The sequence below is a fragment of the Citrus sinensis genome, chromosome 2 (assembly GCF_022201045.2).
Source record: "Citrus sinensis cultivar Valencia sweet orange chromosome 2, DVS_A1.0, whole genome shotgun sequence".
Taxonomy (NCBI): domain Eukaryota; kingdom Viridiplantae; phylum Streptophyta; class Magnoliopsida; order Sapindales; family Rutaceae; genus Citrus; species Citrus sinensis.
This window is the reverse complement of record NC_068557.1, coordinates 30,887,932-30,914,644: the sequence shown is the minus strand read 5'-3', so window position 1 is coordinate 30,914,644 and position 26,713 is coordinate 30,887,932. Positions and strand designations below refer to the sequence as shown.

The 26,713-nt window shown below is 34.6% G+C and overlaps 3 protein-coding genes and 1 non-coding gene across 8 annotated transcripts; 2 read left to right on the top strand and 2 right to left on the bottom strand.

Annotated features, from left to right (window-relative positions):
- Positions 1-830: 830 nt before the first annotated feature.
- TRNAL-AAG (transfer RNA leucine (anticodon AAG)) lies at positions 831-911 on the top strand. The gene has a single exon. It is a non-coding gene; the product is annotated as a tRNA-Leu (tRNA).
- Positions 912-1,348: 437 nt separating this feature from the next.
- Positions 1,349-5,730, bottom strand: LOC102608080 (uncharacterized). 3 transcript variants are annotated; one of them, XM_006467572.3, is made up of 8 exons: positions 5,229-5,730; positions 5,093-5,123; positions 4,716-4,924; positions 2,927-3,128; positions 2,516-2,647; positions 2,328-2,413; positions 2,118-2,236; positions 1,349-1,781 (listed from the first exon to the last, which is right to left on the bottom strand). In XM_006467572.3, exons 1-8 carry the CDS (start codon positions 5,565-5,567, stop codon positions 1,715-1,717), a joined length of 1,185 nt encoding a protein of 394 aa, XP_006467635.1. In that variant the 5' UTR covers positions 5,568-5,730; the 3' UTR covers positions 1,349-1,714. The 3 variants fall into 3 exon arrangements, with proteins under 3 accessions (XP_006467635.1, XP_006467633.1, XP_006467634.1); XM_006467570.3 differs by having other exon boundaries at positions 2,328-2,419; positions 5,229-5,729; XM_006467571.3 differs by having other exon boundaries at positions 2,328-2,419; positions 4,716-4,921; positions 5,229-5,729.
- A 3,946-nt stretch (positions 5,731-9,676) lies between these two features.
- Positions 9,677-13,136, bottom strand: LOC102608761 (calmodulin-binding receptor kinase CaMRLK). Its single transcript, XM_006467573.4, has 2 exons — positions 11,252-13,136; positions 9,677-10,653 (listed from the first exon to the last, which is right to left on the bottom strand). The coding sequence occupies exons 1-2, from the start codon at positions 12,675-12,677 to the stop codon at positions 10,004-10,006; spliced, it is 2,076 nt and encodes a 691-aa protein (XP_006467636.1). The 5' UTR covers positions 12,678-13,136; the 3' UTR covers positions 9,677-10,003.
- Positions 13,137-20,636: 7,500 nt separating this feature from the next.
- On the top strand, positions 20,637-24,215 carry LOC102609051 (CBL-interacting serine/threonine-protein kinase 12). Of its 3 annotated transcripts, none has more exons than XM_052434833.1 (2): positions 20,637-22,326; positions 23,910-24,215. In XM_052434833.1, the coding sequence occupies exon 1, from the start codon at positions 20,859-20,861 to the stop codon at positions 22,302-22,304; it is 1,446 nt and encodes a 481-aa protein (XP_052290793.1). In that variant the 5' UTR covers positions 20,637-20,858; the 3' UTR covers positions 22,305-22,326; positions 23,910-24,215. The 3 variants fall into 3 exon arrangements, with proteins under 3 accessions (XP_052290793.1, XP_052290792.1, XP_006467637.1); XM_052434832.1 differs by having other exon boundaries at positions 23,906-24,215; XM_006467574.4 differs by lacking the exon at positions 23,910-24,215 and adding an exon at positions 23,401-23,673.
- The last annotated feature ends 2,498 nt before the right edge of the window (positions 24,216-26,713 follow it).

Here is a 26,713-nt window from a genome sequence, read left to right as displayed (position 1 = left end):
AAGACACAAAGCAAACATTAATGCATGATAAAATTATAGATTTTAAAACTAGACAAAAGATTAATAAAAAAATTAAAAATTAGAATTAGGCAGACTTACAACTTATGGGTCACTGTTGAAAGACCAAACAATTGATTTTGCTCGAATAGAAAACAAAAAATTAAAGACTAGTCCATTAACCATTATACTAACATTTTGTTATGATTGTTTTTTGTTTTAATATTTATTCTCGTGTCTTTACTTGAATTTCATGAAATGTTAATAGCTAATTAAATTATTTAGAATTAGACATTTAAATTAGGGATAATATAAAATATTTTAAAATTACTAGAGTCGCTTTTAAATTTTACAATTGAGCTAGGGCATTTTTCATAAATAACAAATAAAATATAATTTTTTAATATAATCATCAAAAAAATTTTAAAAGCCAACCGGGTCCTGTGGTCCCATGCTGGCTCCGTCCCTGATTTGAGCAACGGTATTGTAGATTTGCCAGTACATACAATATAGTTGAGTATTTCTGGCATATCAGAGAAAAAGAAATTATCAATCATCCAATACTAAAGGCTAAAAACACATGAAGACGTGATAGTTAGGTACAACGGGGCAAGATAATTTTGTCCCGAGATTAAAATATTTTTGTAACATTTTGCCCACTTTGTTGGCTTAAAAAGAGGTAAACAGAAGGAATAAATTCAGCGAATCCCGCGCCTTTCTTGTTCAAATCAAATTAAAAAAAAAAAAAAATCATCATTCAGAACTAAAGCGGTAAGTTGCATGGCTTCAGAAGATAAAAAATAAGTTTCTCTGTATCTATTGATGGTACCAGCGTTGAGATGGCCGAGTTGGTCTAAGGCGCCAGATTAAGGTTCTGGTCCGAAAGGGCGTGGGTTCAAATCCCACTCTCAACAGTGATTGCAGGTGAATTAATTTTTTTCTTAAAAAAAAAATTCTTGATTTTTAATATCCTTGATTTGTCGTCGAGTGACGGTAGGCCAAAGGCTGAATTGGAATGAGGAAAAGACCAATGATTAGATACCTAATCCAAGGAGGGAAATTAATTTTACAAGCAGCAAGATAAGAAGAGGGAGAACGTGGGTCCTTCGCCTTCCCTTGAATAACTGCATTCCTTTCGGCCAGGAATTGGAATGTCCCTACTCCCTACAAAGGATCTTGACTTGGACGCGGGGAGAGAGGAAACAACAAACAAGTATCAATGCATTCTTTATAAAACAATGCTAAAAATATCACTTTGTGATGTCCAAATCTTTCTCGCTAAGTATGCTTGTTGTGTGGCAGTTTTCACTTTATCAAGAAGACTTAAGGTCAACATTGTACAAGCTGGACAGCAAGAACTTGAAACTTTTTCAACAAAGCTATTCTTCAATAACTCCATCGAAAAGCCATAGATCTAATATTTTCTTCTATGCTGCAGATCGATACTGGTAATTAAGTTGGGAAACAGCTGTTAAAAATACATACAACGATATATGTCAACACTATCTCTGAGCAGAGGGACAGAAAAGCAGGCTACTATAATCACAATGACCATGAAACTGAAAATCGAGCATGGGCTAAGAATTCAATTTAGTACAATTTTTGTGATGTAGGATTCAGGAAACTGGGATGAATCTGAAATTTGGTGCCGCAAAGCCATTGCATGTCTCCAAAATCGCGATCATCTATTCTCTCCAGGAAGGATAATAAATACCAGTCAAGATTTTCTCTCCAACTTCCTTTCACTAGATCTTCTTTCTTCTGCCTCTCGCCGCCTTTGCTGCCTGCAATTTAGGAAAAACAAAAAGTGAACAACAGGAATTAGCATCCTTTAAGAGCTTAGCTGCAAGGATTTCATTGCCCATGACACAAAATATTCCAAGAAGTTAAGTCAATTTTCAAACACAGAAGTAGAAAGTGTAACAACAAATATCTACAAATTGTATAACACCCATCCAAAGGTTTACTTTAATCAAGTTCACTGCATTATGAAAGCGGCAGTTTCTCATGCACACACCTAATGTCATCACAACTATGAAACATTCAAACATGGGCCACTATTAAAAAATCTACTAATTAATACAGAAAGATGTGTAGGAATAGTCTTAATTAAGACTTACGCAAAAGCAGTGTATCCGGTGCCAGCATTAGCCGCAGATAAGATTGCTGCATGAGCCCCAACTGCAGATAAAGAATCTTGCCCCACAGAAGGTAGGGGATTTCTACGATCTCCGTCCACCTGAAAACAAGTTGGCCAATGAAAATGATATTTATTGACACCTCTAATATTTTACCGGGAACAGATATAAGCTGTATGTGCAGATGATAACCTTATCCCACTTTGATTTCTTGTTTTGTCTACCATCCCTAGCAACAGCATCCGTTGCCATTGGCACGGACTGCAAACCACTAGCCACTGCAGCTGAGCCACATGTAAAATGACAACTCAATTTAAGAACAGCACTACAAAGTTATTCATACCCTGAAAACAGTTCGCTTCGAAAGAATCTACACTCACCTGGAATAGGTATGTTAGGTTTTTGTGCACCAGCAATTATTCCAGCTTGGACTCCTCCTGCGATAAATTCAACCTTCTGATTCTTTTTATTTTCTTGATCTTTTCTTTCCCTTTCACGCCTCATGTCAGCTTCTGCAGTAGAAAACATAATAATGTATGTGGCAGGAATTAATATTTACCCAGCGCATAAACACGTTCAAGACTACCATTTTAGGTTTATGAAAAAATTTCAACAGACAAGGCTAATAATGTGACTACAAGGACTACTGTTATGAACTGTACAACATAAGACTCAGATATCAGCAGATCTTTCATTGCCACAAAGAAGTGTGTGTGTTTGTGCTGATGATGGGGAAAAAGAGAGAGGGAGAGAATTAAAGGAGAAATTTTGTAGAAGGAACTGTTATTAACCTATTTCATCATAGTAGTCGCTTTTGTCATATCCATGTGGGTCAAATACATCTTTACTGAAGCAAGACCCTATCTGATCAATATCTTGATACCTCACAGCATGCAGCAAAAAGTCAGGGTTCCTATAATCCTTTCGATTGCGGACTTCAGCATTGAAGCTCTTTCCAATTCTTTTTAATCCTAGAAATTTGTCTATTTTTCTCTGCAGCAACAGAATAGAATGGAACATCAACATATAGTTCAATTGTTTATAACCTGTTCCGTAGCAAATCAATTTATTCTTTCACAAAATACAACAAGCAGCCATTGCCAATGATACTAGAAAGAAAGCCAAGAAAGTAATGCATGCAAGCACAAAAACATAATTCATTATCAAAAGCAGCACTGCAGTACTGCAGTGTAAAGGAATATTTTTTCTTTCAAACTACCAATTTCACCCAAATAAAACCAAAGGAAGGTTGATAGCAGAATAGATACATCAAAACTGAATTGTTAATTTTTAAGAGAAAAGATACTTTGGATGTATCCATGGTTGTCCGCATTAGCGAATACTTCAAACCAACCATTTCTTATTTCAAGTCAAATTATCACACACCTCTGCTGAGCGTCTTTTAACTGACCAAATAGCCTATGTCACAGACCAACTTAAGGGAATTCCAACAGCTCACACTTGTAACCAGCTTTAAGAACTGGAGCACAAACACCTCTTATGAACTATCTCACTTTTCAGCCTCACCATGAAAAGACAATAACAAATCAAAGTGCCATCAAAAGTGACTCATGCCCCATGAAACCCGAATTCAGCTTTGAAGTATCATTGTGATCTAAAAACTAGCAAAAGAAAAAGCTTTCAAACATTCTTTTTTAGTGAAATTATGATTTATCAACAAAGCCTCAAAAGAATTCCACAGTAAAGATACCTTGTTAAGCCAAAAGATTTATACTCTTCGTTTCACATATTCCTTTCCATGACTGTCTCAAACTTCTTCAAAGAGACCACATAACAACTAAAAACCAGAAAGAAGCCCGAATCCCAATCAGGAAGGACAAATGAATGAATCTGGCAGCCATGTGTCCTATTCTTGTCTCAAAAATATTAACAAATGTTGACTTTTCTGTCAACTAGTAATACATTTACTAGGAATCTATACTACAGAATAACCTTTCTACAGTGATACTCTATATAGAAATAACCTCCATATTGTCATTAAAAAAATATGACCCAATTTGAGCCAGTTATGAATAAAAATAAACTCCACAAAGCAATAAATTATAAGTTTTCTAGATCCCGTCTCAAGTAACTTGCCTCTACATGATAATTATTATTTGTATATTGCAAAAATATGTAGATTACATTAAACATTTAACATGGAAGAAAATTTTTTCTAAAGTTATTTGAGACAATGATTTATTCTTTAGAGTTGTTACTGCATTTTTCAACTTGCAGATACATAATAACTCGCTAGTATAAACACCTTTTTTTTAAGCCAAAATATTTCTATCTTTTCAAGCATGTTTACAGCTTCATTGAATTAACATGTGCCATTAATTAATTATTAATGTCTTCACCTCTATATTATTTACACTAAGGATAACTAAGTTAAAATAATAATGTTTAAATGAAACCTCCTTATAGTAATAAAATTAGTTGGTCCCAACAATATGACTGTAGAAAGGTTTTACTGTAGTATCAAGTTTTATAAGACACCATAAGAGTGCCAAGAATTTAATGCAAAGAGTAGCATATGCATCATACAGTAGTTCGTAAGAGATACTAAAAACTACTTACTTGCAGCTCTTCTGAGCACTTGACTTTTGGTGGTGGAGGAAGAAACTTATCCAATGGATCAACTTCTTCCTCTTTAACCTCAATAGACTCCTCACCTATCACAGTTTCCGATTCCATCATCGACCAAGCCGTGGCATCAGGTTCTGATTTTTCTAATTGCTCACTTGCTTGGTCATATCCCAAAACTGTCCTTTCTTGAACATCATCTGCTAAAAATTAATTAAAATATGCAAGCACAACACTAAAAAAATCATAATTCAAATCCAATTTAGAGAAAAAATGTACAACAAAAGCTAAACTACGCATGGTGAATGAATTGCAAGCAAATAGACGGAGTACAAAGTACATATATAATGCTCAATTAAAGCCATACATACCATGAGCGCGGCGAAGGTCAATTTCCCCTTCCTGCCATTAAACAGCACCATCGAATTTCCTCGTCAACAAACTTATCTGAAAAATTCAATATTTGCTCCCGCACTAAATTAAAAATATAAAATTCATTAATAGTACCTCAGGTTCAGGTGACATGGCAACCTCATCGTGACCGTAGTCGACGATAGTAAACCTTCCCCTGCCTCTCCTCCTCGAACCTGAAGCCGCCGGTGCGTCAACATGAGGCTGCAGCGGCGTGGAAGTCTCGTCACCAGCGACCGCATCGTCACCGCCGGTCATTCTCAAATCTTCTTCCAAATTTTTCGCCTCTCTATTTCCTTCGTCTTCTTGATTCTCATGCCGTTGCTCTTCTTCTTCTTCTTCTTCTTCCAGGTCTTCCATCTCCTCGTCGTCTTCGTCATCGTTGTACATGGACAGCAGCGCAATTCCTTCCGCTTGTTTCTTCTTCGACGACATCGAATCTAGGGTTTTTTCTTTTGGGGAAATATCTGACGTTTGAATTCAAATTTTGTTTGATTTAGAGTGGCAGGGTCTGCACTTCAGCTGATTCAGTAGGCAGAGAATCAAGAGAAGAGAAGCAGCGCAATTGTTTCCGTTTGGGAATGAATCGGGTTGATGTTGAAAGAGTGGGCTTATGTTTTTCTATTAAAGACTCGGGCTGGGCCCTAGATATATTTCAGTTTTGGGTGCTGCTATTAACACCCCCATTAATTTTACTCGAAACACCCTTCATATATGTAGGGATGTCAATGGGGCAGGTTCGGGGCGGGAATCATGATCCCCGAACCCGAACCCGCCCCATACCCGAAAAATTGTAATGGGGGATAGTTTGGATATATCCCCAAAAATCTCTGAATTGAGCGGGGATTAAAGCGGGACCCGATCCTCATTTTTTAAATAATAAATTCTAAATATTTCACTTTATTTTTTTATAAAAATAATAATAAATATGACAACCTTCATATTTAAAAATAAAATTACAAATAATTAAATTCCATATTAGAAATAAAATACAAGTGATCAAATTTTAACGACCTCCACATAAATAAAAACATAATAATTCTAAGCTTTCGACATAATTATAAATGATCAAATTTTATACGACAAATCAAAATAATTTTAAATTTTCAACATAAACTTGTAGCCATCACCATTGATGCACATTATAAGATTCTTCATTAACCTATAACAACATAAACAAAACAAAAAAATTAATAAAAATAGTTAATTTTTATTTGCATCTATAATTTCTAGTTAAGAAATTATATTTAATGGTTAAGCGTCTATAATTTACTAATTAAGCATCTATAATTTCTAGTTATATTTAATGGTTAATGATTTCATTTTTATAACTTAATTTATTTATGTTGGTGAATATAACAGTGATTATATTATTAAATGGTATTTCCCAGATAGCTTATTACAACAGTTTTGCAAAAGAATGCAAAGGAAAATTGGCAGTAGAACTTCTCTCTTCACTCACTACCAAGTAGAGCTGGCAAAATTTGACACGACCCGATTACCCGACACGAACACGACATAAATAAATGGGTATGGGTTGTCAAATTTAACACGATTATTAAATGGGTCGGGTCCGGGTCAACACGATTTTTTTCCGTGTCGGGTTTGGGTTAAAATTCTTGACCCATTTACCCGATCAATGACCCGATTATATTTTCTATTTTAAAATAATTTACATATTCTTATAATTAAAACTCAAATATTAGAGATGATTATCTTTTTTTTTATTCTTTAAAAGGGTGAATATAAACACAATGTTTTATTTATAAAATTTTACATACATTTAGAGTTTCAATAGTGTAAATGTGTAAAAATTGATAGACATGTATATTTTATAATATTGATATATAATATTATATATATATATATATATATATATATATATATATAATTAAAACCTCAATAGTGTACATGTGTAATATATTGGTAGATATGTATATTTTATAATATTGATAAATTATGTATGTATGTATGTATGTATGTATTTATGTACATACGTATGTATGATAGTGTGTAAATATTTGATGTAACTTTTGTTCAATATATAGATATTAAACGGGTTATTGGGTAACCCGATTATTTTTCCGTGTCGGGTTTGGGTCTCAATATTTTGACACGATTATTAAATGGGTCGGGTTTGGGTCGACCTAAATTTGACACGACACGAAGCTGACACGACACGAACACGACCCGATGACCCGTTTTGTCAGCTCTACTACCAAGTACCAAATAGAAAACTACAAGAAAAATAAACAGAACCCATTTGCTCAATTATTATAAACCCCGCAACTTTGCTTCCCTCCACTCATCCCAAAACCTCAAACCAAATAAATCGCCCCCATCCCCTCAAACGACACTTTTGCTCAAACTACTGTTGCTGCTACAGCTTAGAACGATGGAGACAGATTTTTGTTTACAGATGTATTTTTCAAGCACCTCGGTTCTACAAAATCCTAGTGTTTAAGTAAATAACCTTTAGGCCTACATAATTTCTTCACCATCAAAACACACTACAAACATTATGGTCTGTCCTGTTCTAGCTACAGCAGCACTGTTAATTCGTCTCTTCACTCGAAATTTTGAAACGCCCAGAAATTTTAAAGCACACGAAGACCCATACCCAAAAAAGACAGTTAAGTTGTTCACAGACTTCGTGGTGGTATCCAGAGCTTGAATGAGACAGTTAATAAATAAACAAAGAAAGAAAAGTAGAAAAGGCAAAAACATTGCGGCAGGAGAACCAACAGGTGCGGCTGAGTGTTGGTCGGTGACGACGAACGGTGGCGGCTGACCGGTTGTTAGTGACGACGGCTGCTCACGAGCTGTTAGGGTTTCTTTTGGGAGAAAAAAAATTAGAGTTTTTTATTTGTTTTTATTTTCAGGTCGGGTTAGGGGATCCGGAAAAATCCCCGAACCCGTACCCGAAAAATTTTGGGATTTTAGACATATCTCCAAACAGACCCGAATTTATTTGCAGTTTTTTTTGGGGCCCCGTACCCCCAAATTAAGCGGGGCTCCGCGGGTTTGGAGCCCCGCGGGTATTGTTGCCAACTCTATATATGTGATTACATGCAACGATAATTATATAATTCTAATTGAACACATCTACTATTTTTTTCTCTTCAAAACTCATGCATATATTGTTTGTTTTCTCTTCATCTATCTCTCTTTGAATAAATCAAAAAGTCTTTTATTTGTCTCTTTTGTTTGTGATTCTTCAATCTTCATCTATATATCCAATTATTTTATTGAAATAATTTATTTCCTCTTTTTACGGATTCAGTATTCTCATATTATTTTTTTTTTAAATTAGTTATTCTTAAACTTAAAATCTATTTTTAAACTAAAACAAAAATATGTTTATTTTAAATTACTGATTAGCATTATGGGATTTATAACCTAAAAATTTTGTTTGCGTGGAGGATATATAGATAAACGAGACTATTGAAGGAATTTCATTTTGTTCTAGGTGTGAGAAATCTGGGGTTGAAGAGAAAACAAATCTAAAAAGTTTTCTCTTTAGTTCTTTGTAAACAGATGAGCATTTCATTCCAAAGTGTTTCTCACTTTGGAATTACCAATCAACTCTTACTATAAACAGCCGTTCTTTTTCCCACAACACCTTATGGGAGACCAAAACAAGGCGGGGTGTCTAAAGTAATAGAGTATCCGAGGAAGCTTTTCAGAGAATCAGAGTAACTTGATAATGTTGAATTCGAACAGAACACATGAAGCCATGGACATAAACGTTGTTGTCTCGATTTTTTTTTTCTTTTTTTAAAGGGAGCATAAACGTTTCAGATGAAAATTCTTTTTGCCCTCTTTTTAAGTATGTTACATATATTAGTTAGCGTTACTATAAAATAAAATAAAATAAAATCAATGCACGAAATTTAGTGTATCTTGCTTTTGACAAAGTTTATCACGATCATTTCGCAAAGAGTGTTACTAAATGCTACGAGTGATGCGCCACTAACACAGTCCATATACATGCGTCCGTTTCTCTCTATCGCTATATATCGATCATGTTTTACTGTTATGTAGATAGGCATGGAACAATCTAATCTGATTATACACATATCCACATCAACTTGGACTTGCTTTCCTTTGCTTCTGCACGTAATTCCAACCCCACTTTTTAGCTTCATATCAACTTCAAAGAACGAGAAGCAAAACATCCTGAACACAATTGACAATAAGAAGGCCCTTAAAACGATAAGTGACGTTACTGCCTATAAAGTGTTGGAACTTAGCCTTAATTCATTTCATCTTGTTTATATTATATTACACTATCCAAATCTAGACGATATCGCATTTTTTTTACCACATATATAAAGTGGTCTCTAATTACCAAAAACCCTAATTAATAGCATATATATTTACATGCATGGGTGTCCCCCTCCCTCTTTCTTTTGCAAAGTTTTATTATCCATAACTAAAGATAACAAGTAAAGCAGTAAAAAAGCAAATGAAAGAAACAAAAATAAAAGAAAAAGACAAAACAAATAAAGATTTAAAAGAAAAAGGCCAAAAAAAAGAGAAAGTAAGCGATGATAGGTGAAGCCGTGAAGCTTCTTAGCTAGAAGAGACAGATCAAAATAAGTGGGATTCTCTGGCCACCTATAAAAGACAACAATTTCTCTCCCACGCCCAGCACCTTTGCTTACCTTATCTCACTTCTTTTTGTCCACTTTTTTATTTTATTTTATTTTTGTCTATACATCACAAAAGCTGTTAAAAAAATTCATAATTAATTAACAATTCTAAACTCGAGAGTCGAGATACAACAGAACATGGTCCCACAATAAGTTTGACTCCGTCAAAATCACCAACTAAGTTAACGAACGAGTTAACTCAGCTAAACGCGAAGATTAACTCGTGTCAGCGGACGGACGTATGTCTTTCAATAAACCCAGAACCTGCTGCATGGTGGGTCGTTTCCCGGGTGAGTCAGCCGTGCATAAGTATCCAACTCGGAGACTCTCCACCATCTCAGCCACTGAGTCAGCACCACCGAGCTTCAATCTAAAATCAAGCGCGTCACCTCCAGCTCCCTCCTTAACCAACTTTCTAACCCACTTAACACAATCATCTGTCCCCCGCTTTCCAGTCAACAGCTCCATCAAAATGACACCGAAGCAGTACACGTCAGACTCGGGGCCACACGTCTCATTTTCACTTCGTTCTCCTACATTCTTGACCCCGATATTTCGGAGCCCGAAACCGGCGATTTTGGGCTCCAAGCTTTCGGCGAGAAGAATGTTGGAGGTGACAAGGTGGCCGTGCGTGGAACCCACATGGTGGAGATAGGCCAGTCCCCGCGCTACGCCTATGGCAATGCGGTGGCGCGTGACCCAGTTTGTTTTTTCCGGGGAGGATATGTGGGAACCAGCCCCAGGATGATGATCCCACGTGTCAGTGCTCCAGTCCTCCACGTTGGGCTCCCCCGTCGGCAGCTCGTGTAGCCACCTGTGCAAGTCTCCGTTCGCCATGAACTCGAGTAGTACTAACTTCTCCTTCCCTAGACTCATTAAGTAAAACAAATTTCTTTTTAATCGGTAATAGGACATATGGCCAAATTGAAATAGTAAGGTTTTAGTGCCGAGCAATATTAAATACGCATTTTTCATTAAAAGATAAAACTAATATTCCGAAATTTAATTGAGATTGAAATTGAAATTACCAATCATCATGAACAACAACATACTTAGTTACTAAGGGCGTACAACGTAATAAATAAATAATAAAAACCGTTTAAAAAATTGCTAAGGGCAGTAATATGTTTTTCTTCAAAAAAATAATCAAAAATATTTTTTAATTGAACGAAATACTTAAATATGGCAAATATTTTTATTTTAATTTCGCGAATATAGGGTTTCTAATTTTGAAAATACGGAAATTTTCAAATTTATGCACCATGCACGAATGAAACATACAATAGTCCAGAATACGAGAAATATCTCTATCGGTAAAATGATTTCAATTTCGACGCACGAGTCTACGGAAATTAAAGCTTTGAATTTTAGCCGACCCGTGAATGTATTAATGATGGTAGTTGAAGCACTGCAAAAAATACAGAACAAGTTAAGAAGATGGACAATTGGGTTTGGGTACAGTACCTGCGATGCAGTAACCGGCGAGAGGCAGCAGGTTGGGGTGTTTAAGCCTAGAAAGCTCATCGAACATAGCCACAGCGTCATCATGATCAACGTCTTTGGCATTGTCCAACACTTTGATTGCCACGTGGAGTTCACCCGGGAGGACTGCTCTGTACACGGGCCCACATCTTCCCTCCGCAAGCAGTGACTCTTTCCCGAAGTGCGACGTGGCAGCAATCAGGTCCTTGAAGGTCAGGTAATTCACCAACGGCTTAGAGCACATTATCACTGCAGCTGAAGTTGGCTCTTTGATGTCTGCCATCCATGACGTGCCTGACTCGGTCTCGAAAGAGAACGGCCCAGATTTCTCCACCTTGAACGGCAGCTGTTGATTAACCGGTTTGGAGATTGCCCATTTGTTTCTTCTGGCCAATATTTTCCTCCTTCTACACATGCAAAAGATAATAGCAATCCCGAAAACAAAAACAAATGCTGATGCACATGACAAACCAATAACCAAAGCTTTGGCTTTTGATCTGTGTTTTTGGACAGCTGGATTGTGTTTGTGGACTATTTTGTAAGGTGGGGTTCTTGAAGAATCAACATGAGGCATAATGTGATTATTGCTCGGCCTAGGGGTTTTTGTAGTATCGAAAACGAAGCTTCCCCCCTGAATGAAAGCAGACTTGCCAAATTTTTGGTACTTATCATGACCGACAAAACCCGTGAACTTGTTCAATGAAATATTCAAGAATTTGACACCACTAAGTGGGGGGAAATCAGAAGGGAAGGTGCCATTCATCGAGTTGTTTGACACATCTAGATATTTCAACGAGTGAAGAAATGATACGGGCTTTATATTGCCTGAAATTTTGCAACTTGAAATGTCAAGATGCCGTAGCTTGCTGAGATTAGCAAACCCAGATGGCAAAATTCTCAAATCATTATTAGAAACATCAAGGACCATAAGCTTGGAAAATTGAGAAAGTTTAACCAAGTTTGTGAACCTATTACTTGAGAGATTAAGAACCTGAACCGATGGAAAAGGACCATTTCTGGAGGTGGGTTTGAAACCAATGGTCCCTCCAAATCTATTCTTGGATAGATTGACTTGCGTTAAACTTTGAGTAGACCAAAACCAACCTGGAACCGAGCCTTTGAGAGAGTTGTTGGAGAGATCAATTGAATGCAACTCTGACATGTTCCTCAAAAACTTCCATGATATGATGCCGCTGAGATTTCTAGAGGATAAATTTAACTCCCTTATTGGAGTTGAAGGATTAGAACCGTTGAGGTTTGTGGGTTTAAGCCAGGAGATGTTGAAGGTTGAGACTGAGCTAAAAGCTTTTGAAACTAGTTCTTGATCCTTACTGTTGCATGTAGATTGTGCAAGAACAACCAACGACAACGAGAACAGAAGCGGCAATCTGCAAAAGATTTTCATCATTTTCTTTCTTTATTCCATGCCGAGCCTGAAAGAAATGAGGACAGGATTTGATTTGACACGAAAGAGAGCTTGCTTGTTCTTGTTTTTATGGAAAGGGGATTTAGTGAAGTAGGAGTTGACGGCTTTAAGTTTGACGAAAGAAGGGGAACAACGGAAGTGGAGTGGTGCGTTGACGGTTGATTTTTAAACAGTGACCGTCGACTCCATTCCATAGAGTCTTTGATTTGTTACAGGAATTATAAAATTTGAGCTGTAGGGGTTGGGGACGCGGTGATTGCTGCAGATATTCCGTGCAAAATGACCGTTTTCACCCGTGGTGAATTGTGGAATAATCAATCCAAGCAGCAACGCCAATTATTTTGTTGTTTTGGTTGGACTGGTGTAACGAAACCTTTTGCTTTAAATTTTAGATCCTTCTTGTGTGGGAAATAAGATCATCAGTGGGGTCAATGATCTAATGTTTCCTTCCTCAATAGGTAATCGTTCTCCGGTGAGAATGTCACTAAAAAACTAAAAAAATATATATAAATTTTAATACTAAAATCTGGCTGACATTATATATAAAGTGCACCTAAGATATCTTTTTATCTTTTTGAACGCTTGGCAGGTTATAATTAGCAGTTTCTCTCTTCAAGTAGGGTTCTTAGGCAATTTAATTGTTCAACTTAAGTCCTTTAATTTCTTTAGGGTTGGACACATGTTAGGTAAGAGAATGTCTTTGATGAAACCGTGTTTTAATCTTTGTTCGGCTCATTTCAAATAAGCTAATTGAGCTTTTAGAGCAGTTAATGTCTCTATTGGTGGTCAAATTTAATTAACTCGTTTTCCTCTTTCACTCTTGGTGCAGTGACTGTTGGTGAGAGTATTTTAGGGATCCTTCCTTGTGTGGTCCATATCATGTTGAGGTGTAATAATTTAAATGAAAGTCAGTGTCATTAATATAGTGGTCATCCGTCAATATATGATAACATTGAGGCGCTTTTAGAGATATTTTCGCACTTCAAATTAATAAGGTGGTTTATTTTATTTATTTATTTTTCAGATCTTTCCATTTTATCTCTATCCTTTAATATTCATTTTTCACATTTTATGGGGATATATAAGTCATAGTGGCTATCTTCTATGTGTCACACTCTAATTACATGACCTAAAATTTACCACAACATGTGCACATAATAAAGTAATAATCATAGGATTAATATCTTCTATTCATCTTTTTCTTCCTTTTTCTCCAGTCTTATTGTGGATTTACTGTGATGTATTCCTTGTCAATTTCAATGGTAATGAATTTTATTCTTTTTAGTTTTACACACACCTTAAAAAAAAAAGTATGGTAGTACAAACAAACAAACAAAAGATGAGATAAGTAAAGAATTTCAATCCCTATATTATTATTAGTGTTTTGGAGGCAGCTTCAGTATCATATTTTTTTTCATTTTGAAAAAAAAAAATTTCAATACATTTGACTAGAAAGAAAAATAAAATAAAACACTTAGTATGTTTAGCTAAAGAGACTTGCGTTTTATGTGGAATCAACGACTAACTCCCTTCGTAAGTCTATTTATTGTTTATCATTTACATAACAAACAATAATATGCTTATAAATTGACCCTTTTTTTTGTTTAAAAAAAGGGATTTATCAACACCCATTTACACAAAGCTCTTGAAAAGGAAATAGTAACATATTGATGTTTTTAGAATTTTTATGGTAATTTGAAGACTTCCATTATATGTGGAGAATAAATTAAAATTTATCTATTTGAGAAATATTATTGCAATAGGATTAGAATTTAGTACTGAGCTAAGTTTTTAGTGAGTATTAAAATCAATGGTTAGAATTATTTTAAATTTTTATTTTTTTATTTATCTTGTCTAACAATCATTAACTTAGTACTCATCATAAACTTAATTCAATATTAAATCCTTATCCATTGCAATAAACTCTTATATAAACTTTGTGCAACATAACATAATGGTTGAATGATAGTATAGAATAATAAAAATAAATTTTCTAACTCAAACTTCATTTTCCCAGCATAATAAAACCGGCCAAACTTTATGACATGAACTTCTGAATATTATCTGGAAAAGGATTTTATTTTGGATTACCCGCCTCGTAATTTGATCATCTTTAAATCAATTTTATTTTTTAAAATCTCAATTTACCCATATTTTTGTTAAGAATTAATGTAATATACACACATATATTCACCAACCTAATCCTATTTTTTTTTCCTTATCTTTTAAATAAAAATAGGGGTAACTTGATGTTTAATAAAAGTAAGAGGGTGATTTGAAGATAGTTAATTCACAAAGAGAATAATCCAAAATTTACTATCTAGAAAATAGTCCAAAAAACTCTCAATGCTCTTGGAGTACCACCTCATTGCGAAACAAATGTGGTTCTACTATCTCATTACTGGATGATGGTTAACGAAACATGTTAGATTAAATTTAATTCTTTTCTTCTCATGCAATTGTTTATTAGCTATCTTTATATTGAAATTATAATTGATTTAAGAGAGTAAAACCATGAATTATATGTGACAATTATTTTTTGTCAACTTTAAAGCATTATTGTAAGAACAATATAAAAAAGCTCTTTAAATATGATTTTGCTACTTATTTCAAGAGTCACACCACCACCAAAGGTTCTTAAAGACTTTTTAAATGAGATTTTCTTTCTCTCTCTTCAATATTAAAGATTGAGAAGTACCGCCTCATTTAAATAATCTTATTTGAAGAGTTTTTTGAAATATTTAATTTAGCATTATATTATTTTTATCTTGTTTTTGTTTAACAGAGAAAAGTATTATAATTGTTATTACTTTGTGGAAGAAAAAAATTGATTAAAATAATATAAAGTTATTTTTATTTGAAGAGTCTTTCAGGAGGGCTTATTTTTTCATTATTCTTTCTACTGTATAGGTGAACAAATAAATATTTAAATAATAAAATTAGAAAAATCTTTTGATAGTGCTCCAATATTTTCTAGGAATCATGTCATATAACTTATTAAGAGCTGAGTAGTAGTATGAACATAATAATAACCTTTGTAGGGAACAGTTAATTACTTCAATTCCCTTTCAGAAGACGTGATTCAATATCTATCGCACAATCCATAATTATTATCAATATTAAGATTTATATATATGCATCTAGAAATAACAAGCAAACAATCATGAAGCAATTGATTAGCTTAATTTTTCAACACATGATTTAATTTTGTTCCATATGTCACTTTGGTTTGGAACATTTTAAAATGATGCCTCATGGAGATCAGAGTTAGCTAATGTGAAGAGATATAACGGATACTTCGCTTTCAAAGCGTGAAAGAACAAAGCCAATATGCTTTCAGCCTTCTGTGGCACAACCTATGCACTCAAAGCTTGTTCGAATTTCAGTGTTGTGTCTCGATTTCTCTCTCAATTAAATTGGAAGGAAGTCGATTTTTCCTCCCTTAATTTATTATATAACCTTATCAAGAGTAATCTCAATAAATTTTCTATTATAAATATAAGTAAGATTCTAATAATAATAAATCAGCGTCTCGGAAGAAAAGAAAGTGTGAAAGAACAAATTGATATGCAACTCTCTTAATATACGCATTTGTGCAATGAATCGACTCACACCCAAGTCATCCACCGAAGTATGCCTTTCTGTGGTATAATCCAGAATTTTAAAATATTTTTTATACAACTTTGTATAATTAATTCGTTCTCATGGAGTATCAAGTCACATAAAGTTACTATGATTAGAATAAATAATTAAGATGAAATCTGTTGGCAGACATTAATTGTGGTAATTTCTTCCATATGCACGTCGATTTCAGGGTTCACCTGCTCCCTCACGTGATTTCTTTTGCATTTAATTATTAATTCATATATAAATATATCAAACTGAATGGGAGAGAAATGCCTAATCTACATAAATCCAAACCAAAAATTCCAATGGAATGACAACCAAGATTTGTTATTATAAACAAGTCAAAATTAACCTGGATTCCCACCTAAAAGTTTATCAAAAGAATGTGGGTCTCATTATCTTTGTACTACTGAATACACGTCTTCTCGTGCTTGATAATATTATTTAAGTAATCTACCTATTAAATCTTAACAAACTATTAATTTGTTTTGCTGGGAGTGGGCGGCAGGCGGCCTCGTAGAAGTTAGGTGAATAGGTACATCTTCATAACGAAATTAAACAGCTTGTAATTCATAGCATCAAAAGGTAATCAATTTGAACTAGCTAGCTAGCTAGTTAATTTTTATAAGCTTTCCCGTTTGCGTTTGTCGATGGAATGAATTGTGAATTGTGTTCAGTTGAATTGAGAAAGAAGATATCAGATGCTTAATTTTGAAGTTGTCTGTTGTTGGATGATCTCTCTAGTTATGGAATGAACTTACAAATAAGAGAGAAATTGATGTTAGAGGCAATACTAGCGGTTGTTGGTGACACACCCGGACATTCAAGTCAAGTAAGTAGTGTAGAAGGTGATAAGTTTCTAAAAACCCTAAAATCAATGAAAATTTAAGAATTATGAACAATCTCTACTTTTTTTTGTTGAAACTGACTGACATTAAATTTAGAGTACTCTCAATACATCTTTATATCTTTTTTGATATGTGTCGATTGTAACAAGTCGTTCCTCTCCTCAACTAGGGGATCTTGGGTCATTTGACTGTTTAACTTAGGTTATTTATCCTCTCTAGGACTTGACACATGTTAGCTAAAAGAATGTCCTTGATGACAACAAATATTAATCTTTGTTTGGCTCATTTCAAATGCGTTGATTGAGCTTTTAGAGCCGCTAATGCCTTAATTGGTGGCTCAGATTTAACTAATTCGATTCCCTCTTTCACTCTTAGTGCACATAATTTTCGATGGAAACATTTTGTTGATCCATGTGGGGTCCTTATTATGTTGATATATAATAATTTAAATGAAAGTCAGTATCATTCTTATAATGGTCATCCATCAATATGTGACAACCTTAAGGTATTTTTAGAGATATTTTCTACACTTCTTAAGTTAATATGTATTGCACTCTAATCACATGACCCAAATTTTACCATCAACATGTGCACATAATAAAGTAGTAATAATAGAATTAAAATCTTCCATTCTTCTTCTTCTTCTTCCTTTTTTGTTTTTGGGTCTTATCGTAGATTTACTGTGATGTATTCCTTGTTAATTTTAATGGTTATGGATTTTATTCTTTTTAGTTTAACAAACACCTTAAAAAAAGGGGCAATACAAAAAGACAAATAAAAGATGAGATGAGAAAAAAACTTTCAATCCCTATAATATTAGTAGTATTTTGGAGACAGCTTCAGTATTTTTTTTTTTCATTTTCAGAAAAAAATAATTTCAATAAGATTGACTTGAAAGGGAAAAAAAAAAAAAACACTCAGCATGTTTTTTTTTTTTTTGTTTAAACCACCCGATTTCCGGCGACCGCATTGGGCCCCGACTAATCCGGATTCGGGGTGTAGTCACAATTAAAACTCTTTACCCCTCCCAAATGGTGTGTTTTTTTTTTTTTTGGTTTAAAACACTCAGCATGTTTAACTAAAGAGACTTGCGTTTTCACGTGGCGTCATTGATTGAGAAATTTCAAGGCTATAACCGACGACTAATTAACTTCGTAACTCTATTTAGTGTTTGTCCTTTGCTTGTACATAATAAAACAAGAATATGTTTATAAAATCAAATTTATCTTGTGATTTTTTTCGAATAGAATCTGAGTGATAGTTTTTATGCATATCATTGCTTGGTTAATGACAAATGCATACAATATTTTGCCTCCCTTCATTTATGATGCTTTTATGAGTTCGTACAAATCGGCTTCAGGTTATTGTTTCACAAGGGTTGCAAATGGGGTGCAGAAAAACTTTGAAATCGGTGCCTATGGCAATAGTATAGTGATATACCCAGAACCAAGTCAAAATTCTGAATAAACTGAGCCCATTTTGTGTTCAATCAAATTCTAGGCCACAGTTGGATTTTTATTTTTTTGAAGCAGCCCAAATCCACTTCTGGTTTATGTTATCCGGCTTCACCCACGTGGAGGGTGATAACAAAAACAGCCCACCATCAGAATCCGACTGATTAATTGATTTTGTTCAGATTTAATTTAAATCACGAACATAACGAACGGAATCTATCTCTCAATCTGTTCTGGCAAATGCACTCAGCAAAAGCAAATTTGACCGGTAAATCTCCATTGAACTTGGAGGCCGTTTCTTTTCTATTTCTGAATCATGGTTTTTCCTTTGACCTGTAGTCAGTTGCCTATCACATGCTTCCATTTTCCAATTTCCACTCGACAAAGCTAAGGGATACCGTGCAAAATCTTTAAAGTTCAGAGAATATTCAAAAACCAGAAGAAAAAAAATATATATATATATAATCAAAACGAGCAAAAGATTCTCTTGGCCTCGGGTGAAAATTTAGATTTTTTTTTTCTCAAAAATTATAAATTTGATTCCCAGCTCTTTGGGAGACGACATATTCAAGACAACCAAATCAATAAATAACCCGGGATAATTTGTCTTATTACTCGATAATTATTCTAATAAGTTCACCAATAGCAATAACTTAACACTATTACTAATAAACAAAACTTTATTTAAATGTCGACGGCAATTATCAACTTCATTGCAAGTCGCGTGCAATACATTATGCGCTTCCCATTGTTTATTTATAAATTCTTCAAATACTGACACCGCCCCACGACACGTGGAGTGCAATCGCAGGAAAGTGGATGGCCAAAATATTTAAATTTTCGCAATTTGTGGGCAAGTTTTCGAAACACACACGCGTCTTCAAATCATCACCGGCTACAGCAAGAGGTTTGATCTAGAAACCCCACGTTACAACTGTACGTAACCTATCGACTCGCTTTTCGTAGCCGCTTGATTAATCATCATTAAGCTGAAAGACCATCCGACGTTGCGGGCGTCATGGGGATTGAAACTGAAACACGAGATTGCCTACGTGTCGTGCACGGTTACACGTGGATGTGCTGGCCACAAAAATAGGTTTGAAGTTTTGACCGTTTGCTTCCACGTCATAAGAGCGATTACGTTGCGTTTTCATCAGTCTCCAAATTCGAAAACGTTAGTTCGGCGTCATTCCGTCATAAAGGAGAAGTCTTCACCACAGCCGTTCTCCACCTGGATCCTCATCAATGCCAATTATTCCCTGTATTTAAAATGCGCACTAATCCTTCCAATAACCTTAATTAGTCAAATAATGAGAAGAATTAGTTCGCTTCAAATTGTTTTATCTACTCCCAACTTTATGTTTAATAAGGTATAATAACATTTGCATCCTTGTATCAAAAAATTTACGACTGAAAGAACAGATCTGTTTCTTCTTTTCATACAGGTACTTGCATTGGATGAACTATATAAGATTAAATTGGATTCAATAAGATTGTATTGAATTAATATTTAGTACTATCTTATATTTGGTTTAATTCATGTTTCGATTGAGTTATAATATTTATTTTCATTATTTACGTCATTTAATAATGGGAATGTTATTTAAAAATTGATTTAATTCAATTGGCACAAAAAAAACTCATTAAATATGAATTGTTATTTTTATAAATATTATATATATATAATACATTAATTTATAATATTGTCACAAACTCTTGTACAAATTGATTTGATATTAATTCATTAATTAAATAAAAATACAAAACAATAGAAATAGAACATGTGAGCTAAGAGATATTTAATTCAACTAATTTTATCATGTCACATCATTTTGTATAAAATAAATTTGTACAAAATATTTTGAAATGATATTCCAATTTGTGATTTTATCATTGTTAGGGATCTGGTTGCTATTATGTATTCTAATTGAATTGCAACAAGAAAACTATAAACAAAGAAAAAGGAGCTGATTGGGGGTATAAATATAGCATATACCTTTAAGCCTTAATAAGGCAGGACCTGTCTTACTGTTTCCAACCCTAACAAAATTATTTGATTGGTCTATACTATACTTGAGACCAAACTCACACCCAACCCCAAGAAAACAAACTTGAGCTAACGAATGGCAAATCATTAACCACCTGCAACGCCAGAAAAAGAAGAAAAGAGAAGCAGCAAAACTCCAAAAATAATACAAAAAGACCCGGCTTAGCCCAGGAGGGCACTTCCGCCCATGGCGCACGCCACCGCGCCCACCAGCACCTCCACCACCAGCAGCAGCAAAGACCAAAACCAGAGTCCCCTCCTCGGGCGTTACGAGATCGGGAAGCTTCTCGGCCATGGCACTTTCGCAAAAGTGTATCATGCCCGTAACGTCAAGTCTGGTGAAAGTGTGGCGATTAAAGTGATCGATAAAGAAAAGATATTGAAAAGCGGACTGGTCGCTCATATAAAGCGCGAGATCTCTATTCTTCGTAGAGTTCGTCACCCGAATATCGTTCAATTATTTGAAGTGATGGCAACGAAGTCGAAGATTTACTTTGTTATGGAGTATGTACGAGGTGGTGAGCTTTTTAACAAAGTTGCTAAGGGGCGGTTGAAGGAGGATCTCGCAAGAAAATACTTTCAGCAGTTGATTTCAGCCGTCGGGTTTTGCCATGCACGTGGCGTGTATCATCGTGACCTAAAGCCTGAGAATTTGTTACTCGACGAGAATGGGGATCTTAAAGTTTCAGACTTTGGACTCAGTGCTGTGTCTGATCAGATTCGTCAAGACGGCTTGTTTCACACTTTTTGTGGGACTCCAGCTTATGTGGCTCCTGAGGTTTTGTCAAGAAAAGGCTACGATGCGGCTAAGGTAGATATTTGGTCTTGTGGGGTTATTCTGTTTGTCTTAATGGCTGGCTATTTACCGTTTCAGGATCAAAATATTATGGTTATGTATAAGAAGATATATAAGGGTGAGTTTAGGTCCCCAAGATGGTTTTCGCCTGACTTAATTAGGCTTTTAACGAAGCTCCTCGATACAAATCCTGATAAAAGAATTACTATTCCCGAAATTATGGAGAATAGGTGGTTTCGAAAGGGGTTTAAGCATATCAAGTTTTATATCGAGGATGATAAGATGTGTAATGTTGAGGATGTCGATCACACGGATGATGTGGGACCATGTTCTGATGATCATTCATTGTCTGAACCAGAACCAGAACCAGAATTGGAAACTAAAAGAAAGCTTACCTCTTTACCTAGACCTGCTAGTTTGAATGCATTTGATCTCATTTCATTTTCCCCGGGGTTTGATTTATCTGGCTTGTTTGAAGAGGGAGGAGAAGGAGCAAGGTTCGTGTCCGGGGCCCCGGTTTCGAAGATTATAACAAAATTGGAGGAGATTGCTAAAGTGGTGAGTTTTACAGTGAGGAAGAAGGATTGTAGAGTGAGTTTGGAAGGTTCTAGAGAGGGGGTGAAAGGGCCACTGACAATTGCAACTGAAATCTTTGAATTAACACCTAAGCTGGTGGTAGTGGAGGTCAAGAAGAAAGGAGGAGACAAAGGAGAGTATGAGGAGTTTTGTAATAAGGAATTGAAACCTGGGTTGGAAAATTTGATGCTGGATGAATCAGAATCTGCTGTTGTTGCAGCTGTTGATGATGCTTTGCATTTGCCATCAGACACTGAATAGAGAGAGGGGAGAAGGGCAAAGAGTAAACTTTTCTCTCTTTCTTTTTCCATTACTGAGGCCTCTGTATGATATATGTTTCTATGCTTTAAATGGTCTTTGATTGTTCTGTTTTGCTTCTAGTGTATGTTATTACCAATGTATCGTATGTTCTGTTCTTGTACCGAGAAGATATAGTTAAAATATGAAGAATGAAATACATATTTCTACTATCTTTGCATTGATTGGTGGCTTATATCTTTTCTATCTGTATCTATTGAGAAAAGAGTAATTGATCTTTATCTTTTCCATATCTTTCTTTTATTTTGTTTCCTATTTTTATGGAGTTATGCCTCAGATGGAACAGTGTCACAGATTTGTGATGGGTTATGGTGACAAATGTAGCTCTGTAGAGATTTGTTGGTTGCTTCTCTTCTTGTAACGTCAAATTCTTTGAAAGAATACCATTTCTCCTTTTGATTTTTCAATTTAATGTCATTTTAGGCTAGAATGTATCAATGGATATGTCAATCACCTACTGCTGTTAATCATGTCGTCGGCATTTTTTTATTGTGAATGAAATTCATTCTAAATGATTTAAATGCACACTTTATTAGCAATATCTGAGGTAAAGGAACATTATGTACTGAATAACTTAGTGCAAAGCAAAATTAGGAGCTTGAAATGGATTTTTTTTTTTTTAAGTATACAAATAGTGAAAATGCTTGTTTAATCAGTTTTCAAGTGTGAAGAACAAGTTTCATAATTGTTTAGCATGTTAAAGTTCATAGCAATGCAAGATGGAGTCTGTTATAATGGTCTATGGAAACTATATTAAGTTAAATTTGGCAAATAACTCGTTGAAAGAGTGGAAGTGTAATTTAGATAAATCAAAAGAAACCAATCGATTGACACATTTCAAATTCATTGAAGCAGAGCTTCAGAACTGAAATTCATGAGTGGTAATCTATAAGGATAGACATATGATTATCTGAATATTAAAGCTTTGGAGATGGAAGACAGTTAAAAAAAAAAAAAAAGAATTTGGAGTACGTCTAGGTGGAAACAGCATTTTGCCTCCATTACCGACAGTACTAATCATCTTGCTTTTGCACATCAGGTAGTTGGGAATTCTGTATACAGTCTAGTGGAGTGCTGCTGTAAGGGATTTCCCTAATTGCCAAGTTCAGGAATATAAATTGCACGGCAGGATTTGGAGGCATTAGTTAGGTGACCATTTATTTTAATGGAAAGGGAGTAAGTCATAATTTGGTGAAACAATGTAGATAATGTAAGGACAACTTTTCGGGAATGTGGGAGGATATCTGTTGTGTAAATTCAATTGGATTTATATTAATGGATAACTGCTACGTGTTGAATTTCTTGTCTGTCAGTTAGTTGCAACTTGTGACATTGTATAAACAATGACAAAATTTCTATTTCGATAACTTGCAAAACCAACCCTGAGGGTTTGATTAGTTCTCCAGAGTGTTTATTTGTGGATAAATGGGTTAAGTGGCAGAAGCCAAGACTCACGGGACCATTTAAGCCGTTAAGACAGAGGTTTCATATTGTAGTCTTCTTCTCTCTCTATTTCATTTTTTCTCTTCTTTTCTGTTTGGAAGGCAGAAGGAACGCTGATGTTTGTGCATAATGAGACAAAGGGAGATGCATACTTCTACCAAGCTAGGTTTTTCTTTTCTAGAATATATAGGCCTAGGGGAAGAGAAAATTGGTGTGCAAAAATTGATCAATCAGGGCTGTCATTTATGATTTATCTAATGACTGCCTTTGCTTTTCTGCTTCATTTCCGGGGGGAAAAGCAATTTCTGCTTAATTTCCCAGCCCAACACCTCCCCACCTGGCAACTGCTGGATTCTGTGCATGAACATTTTCCCCATTTTTCCCTTGTTGTAACATTTACTACCTTTCACTTTTGCTGTGTTCAATTAGATTGTTCATGATGTTGGCTCAAAGTTAAATTGTGTGGAGCCAGAATCCTTATGATTAAATTGTTCATGTTCTTGCCGTGGTTGTGGTTTCGCATACTCTTGCCTCTTTGTTTCAGGTCACTGCATGTGAGCCTGCCAATTTGATTAGCCATCATAGATTGGAGACTTACTTTTTTGGTTCCTTTCTTTTTCTTGAAAGGTATTAAAAACTTATGTTAGAAACATGTGTTCGAGAGACATCACAATCTTTGATCACATATTTTTGAAGCATCACAATCTTGAAAAGAAATAAGAAGTTTTCTTCACAAGTTTATCCTCTATTTGGCATGTGTAGCATGCTTACTCCTCGTCTGTTGTTAAGAAGTCCTTACTTGGTGATATTAAAAGTCATTCTTGGAATCTTAAAAATGAGTTTGTGATGCAAAGATTCTGGGTACCAGTTTGATGATTAATCTTCGTCTCTGAAGTCTCAGTCTTACAGCGTTGTGAGTTAATTGCATTACTAATTTTTGAGTATTTCTGGCATCTGTTTCATCCATTTGTCAATCAGAGGGAGAATAGGTTGCTCTCGGTGGTTTAACACATTTTACATGTGGGAATATATGAAATGAGTTTTTTAGATGTTTGACTTGTCGTCAGGTTTTGATTAACACATTTACATGTCACATGTTATGAGGAAAGGGAATGTGAAATACAGGGATGGGGTTATGCATTTTTCAATCGTAACTGCTGAGAGTTTGATGTTGTTTAAATTTAGATTTGTGTTGAAAAGAAGCAAATGGCACATGGTCCTCCCTCATACAACAAGAACGGAAACACTAAAGAATGCTATATGAAAAAAATTAATAATGATAATAATAATAATAATAAATGTAGGTAAAAATCTAGACCCATCTGGGAAAAATTGAGAATCTGCCTTAGTTGCTTAAATATAAGCACCGGATTCAGGTCACTGGCTGCAACTTCCCCTTGCCCTTGTATTTTTCTACTTTCCAAGTCTTTTCGCTTCAAGTTTGGTTTCTTGCTTTCTTCTCTTAATTGATGTTGTGGGGTTAAGCTGGACCACTGGCGGGGTCAGGTTGATCGATGCATTATTTTCAACTAAGTTGCTGCCGGCAGCACAGCATTAAGGCGGACCGCATCCCACGTGTCACGTTGTACAGTTTCGTTCCTGTAGGTGAACGATATTCAATGGAAGATAGAAAAGGCAATAGATGAGAAATAGCTATTTCGATGTACGAAAATCACTTTGATTTTCATTGGGGAAAATTTTCTTGTCTGATTCTGTTCTATTGACCATCCTGAATCCTTAGCATTTTCCAATTAAAGATTAACGAATCGTGCAACAATTAAGCCTGTGTTGTGTTTAAGCGGTTTTATGTTATGTCTTATCATATCGTCTTAAATTACATGTATTTAAATTCACCTATTAATTTATTGGTTAAAAAAAATGAGAATTTGAACTCATTCGTTATCATAATCGTGTATTCGAACTGATTTACTTAAACCTACTATTTTTAGTCTTATATCTTTTGTATAAAATTTAAAAAGAAATGCAATTTGTAAAAAATAAATAAAATTTTTTTATAACACCAAACAAAAGATATTAATATTCTTCATGTTTAACATCATCAAATAATGTTAAAAATATTAACTATTTAGTTTTAGGAATAGATATCGTTGATCAAAATCTTAGGAGATAAAATTATAAAGAGAATTGCATTATATGAGAAGATATAAATGTATAATGATAGTCACAAATTTTAGAATAAATACTGAAGGAGTTTTAAGGTTCATCGTTTACATAAGTAGTCAATTTGAAATCAATTTTTTTCTTTAAAATTTTATCATTTAAGTTATAAGTTTTATGAAATTAATAATATTAAATGTTAACTGGTAATGACTAAAATGAGCTTTTGATATTAAACCCAAACTCAACTCTTTATGGAATGAGTTTTAATGGGTTAACCTATTAATGACTCGACCCAACAAAAATTGAACTAACAATCATTTTTACTGTGTGGGTTTGTGTCGTGTCAATGGGTTGTATGAACTTTTGTCCGGCTTAGCAACAGTGTAAGCAAAATTCCAAATTGTACTATACATACATATAGAATAATTTTCTCATCAGAGATCTTGACTTAAAGTTTGGACAAACTAAATGATTAAAAAAAAACACACACACATACAAAAAAGCTCCAATGCAGCATAATATATTGAATTATGTAATTTTTTTAACCTTTTATCTTATCTCTACTTGAATATGGTTAAGAAATTCTGATTAGAACCTCACTCACATAGAATATTTGAGTAATGTTCCAACGAAAGATCTCATACTTTATTAAAATGAGGGATCCCTTAAAAAAAAAAACACACACTGACACACACTCCAATATACTAAAAGATAAAATACAATGCATTGGAATATGTATTTTTTTTTTATCTTTTAATTTATCTCTTTAATAAAGTGTGGGATCTCTA

What these genes read in the sequence shown, in the direction of transcription:
- LOC102608761 (XM_006467573.4), bottom strand. Translation starts at nt 12,677, where the DNA reads ATGATGAAAATCTTTTGCAGATTGCCGCTTCTGTTCTCGTTGTCGTTG. An exon ending in CGCCGGTTACTGCATCGCAG is followed by an intron (nt 10,654 to 11,251) that starts GTACTGTACCCA and finishes TAATGAGTCTAG; the next exon opens with GGAAGGAGAAGTTAGTACTA.
- LOC102608080 (XM_006467570.3), bottom strand. Translation starts at nt 5,567, where the DNA reads ATGTCGTCGAAGAAGAAACAAGCGGAAGGAATTGCGCTGCTGTCCATG. An exon ending in AGTGCTCAGAAGAGCTGCAA is followed by an intron (nt 3,129 to 4,715) that starts GTAAGTAGTTTT and finishes CTGTTGCTGCAG; the next exon opens with AGAAAAATAGACAAATTTCT. An exon ending in AGAAATCAAAGTGGGATAAG is followed by an intron (nt 2,237 to 2,327) that starts GTTATCATCTGC and finishes ACTTGTTTTCAG; the next exon opens with GTGGACGGAGATCGTAGAAA.
- LOC102609051 (XM_052434833.1), top strand. Translation starts at nt 20,859, where the DNA reads ATGGCGCACGCCACCGCGCCCACCAGCACCTCCACCACCAGCAGCAGC.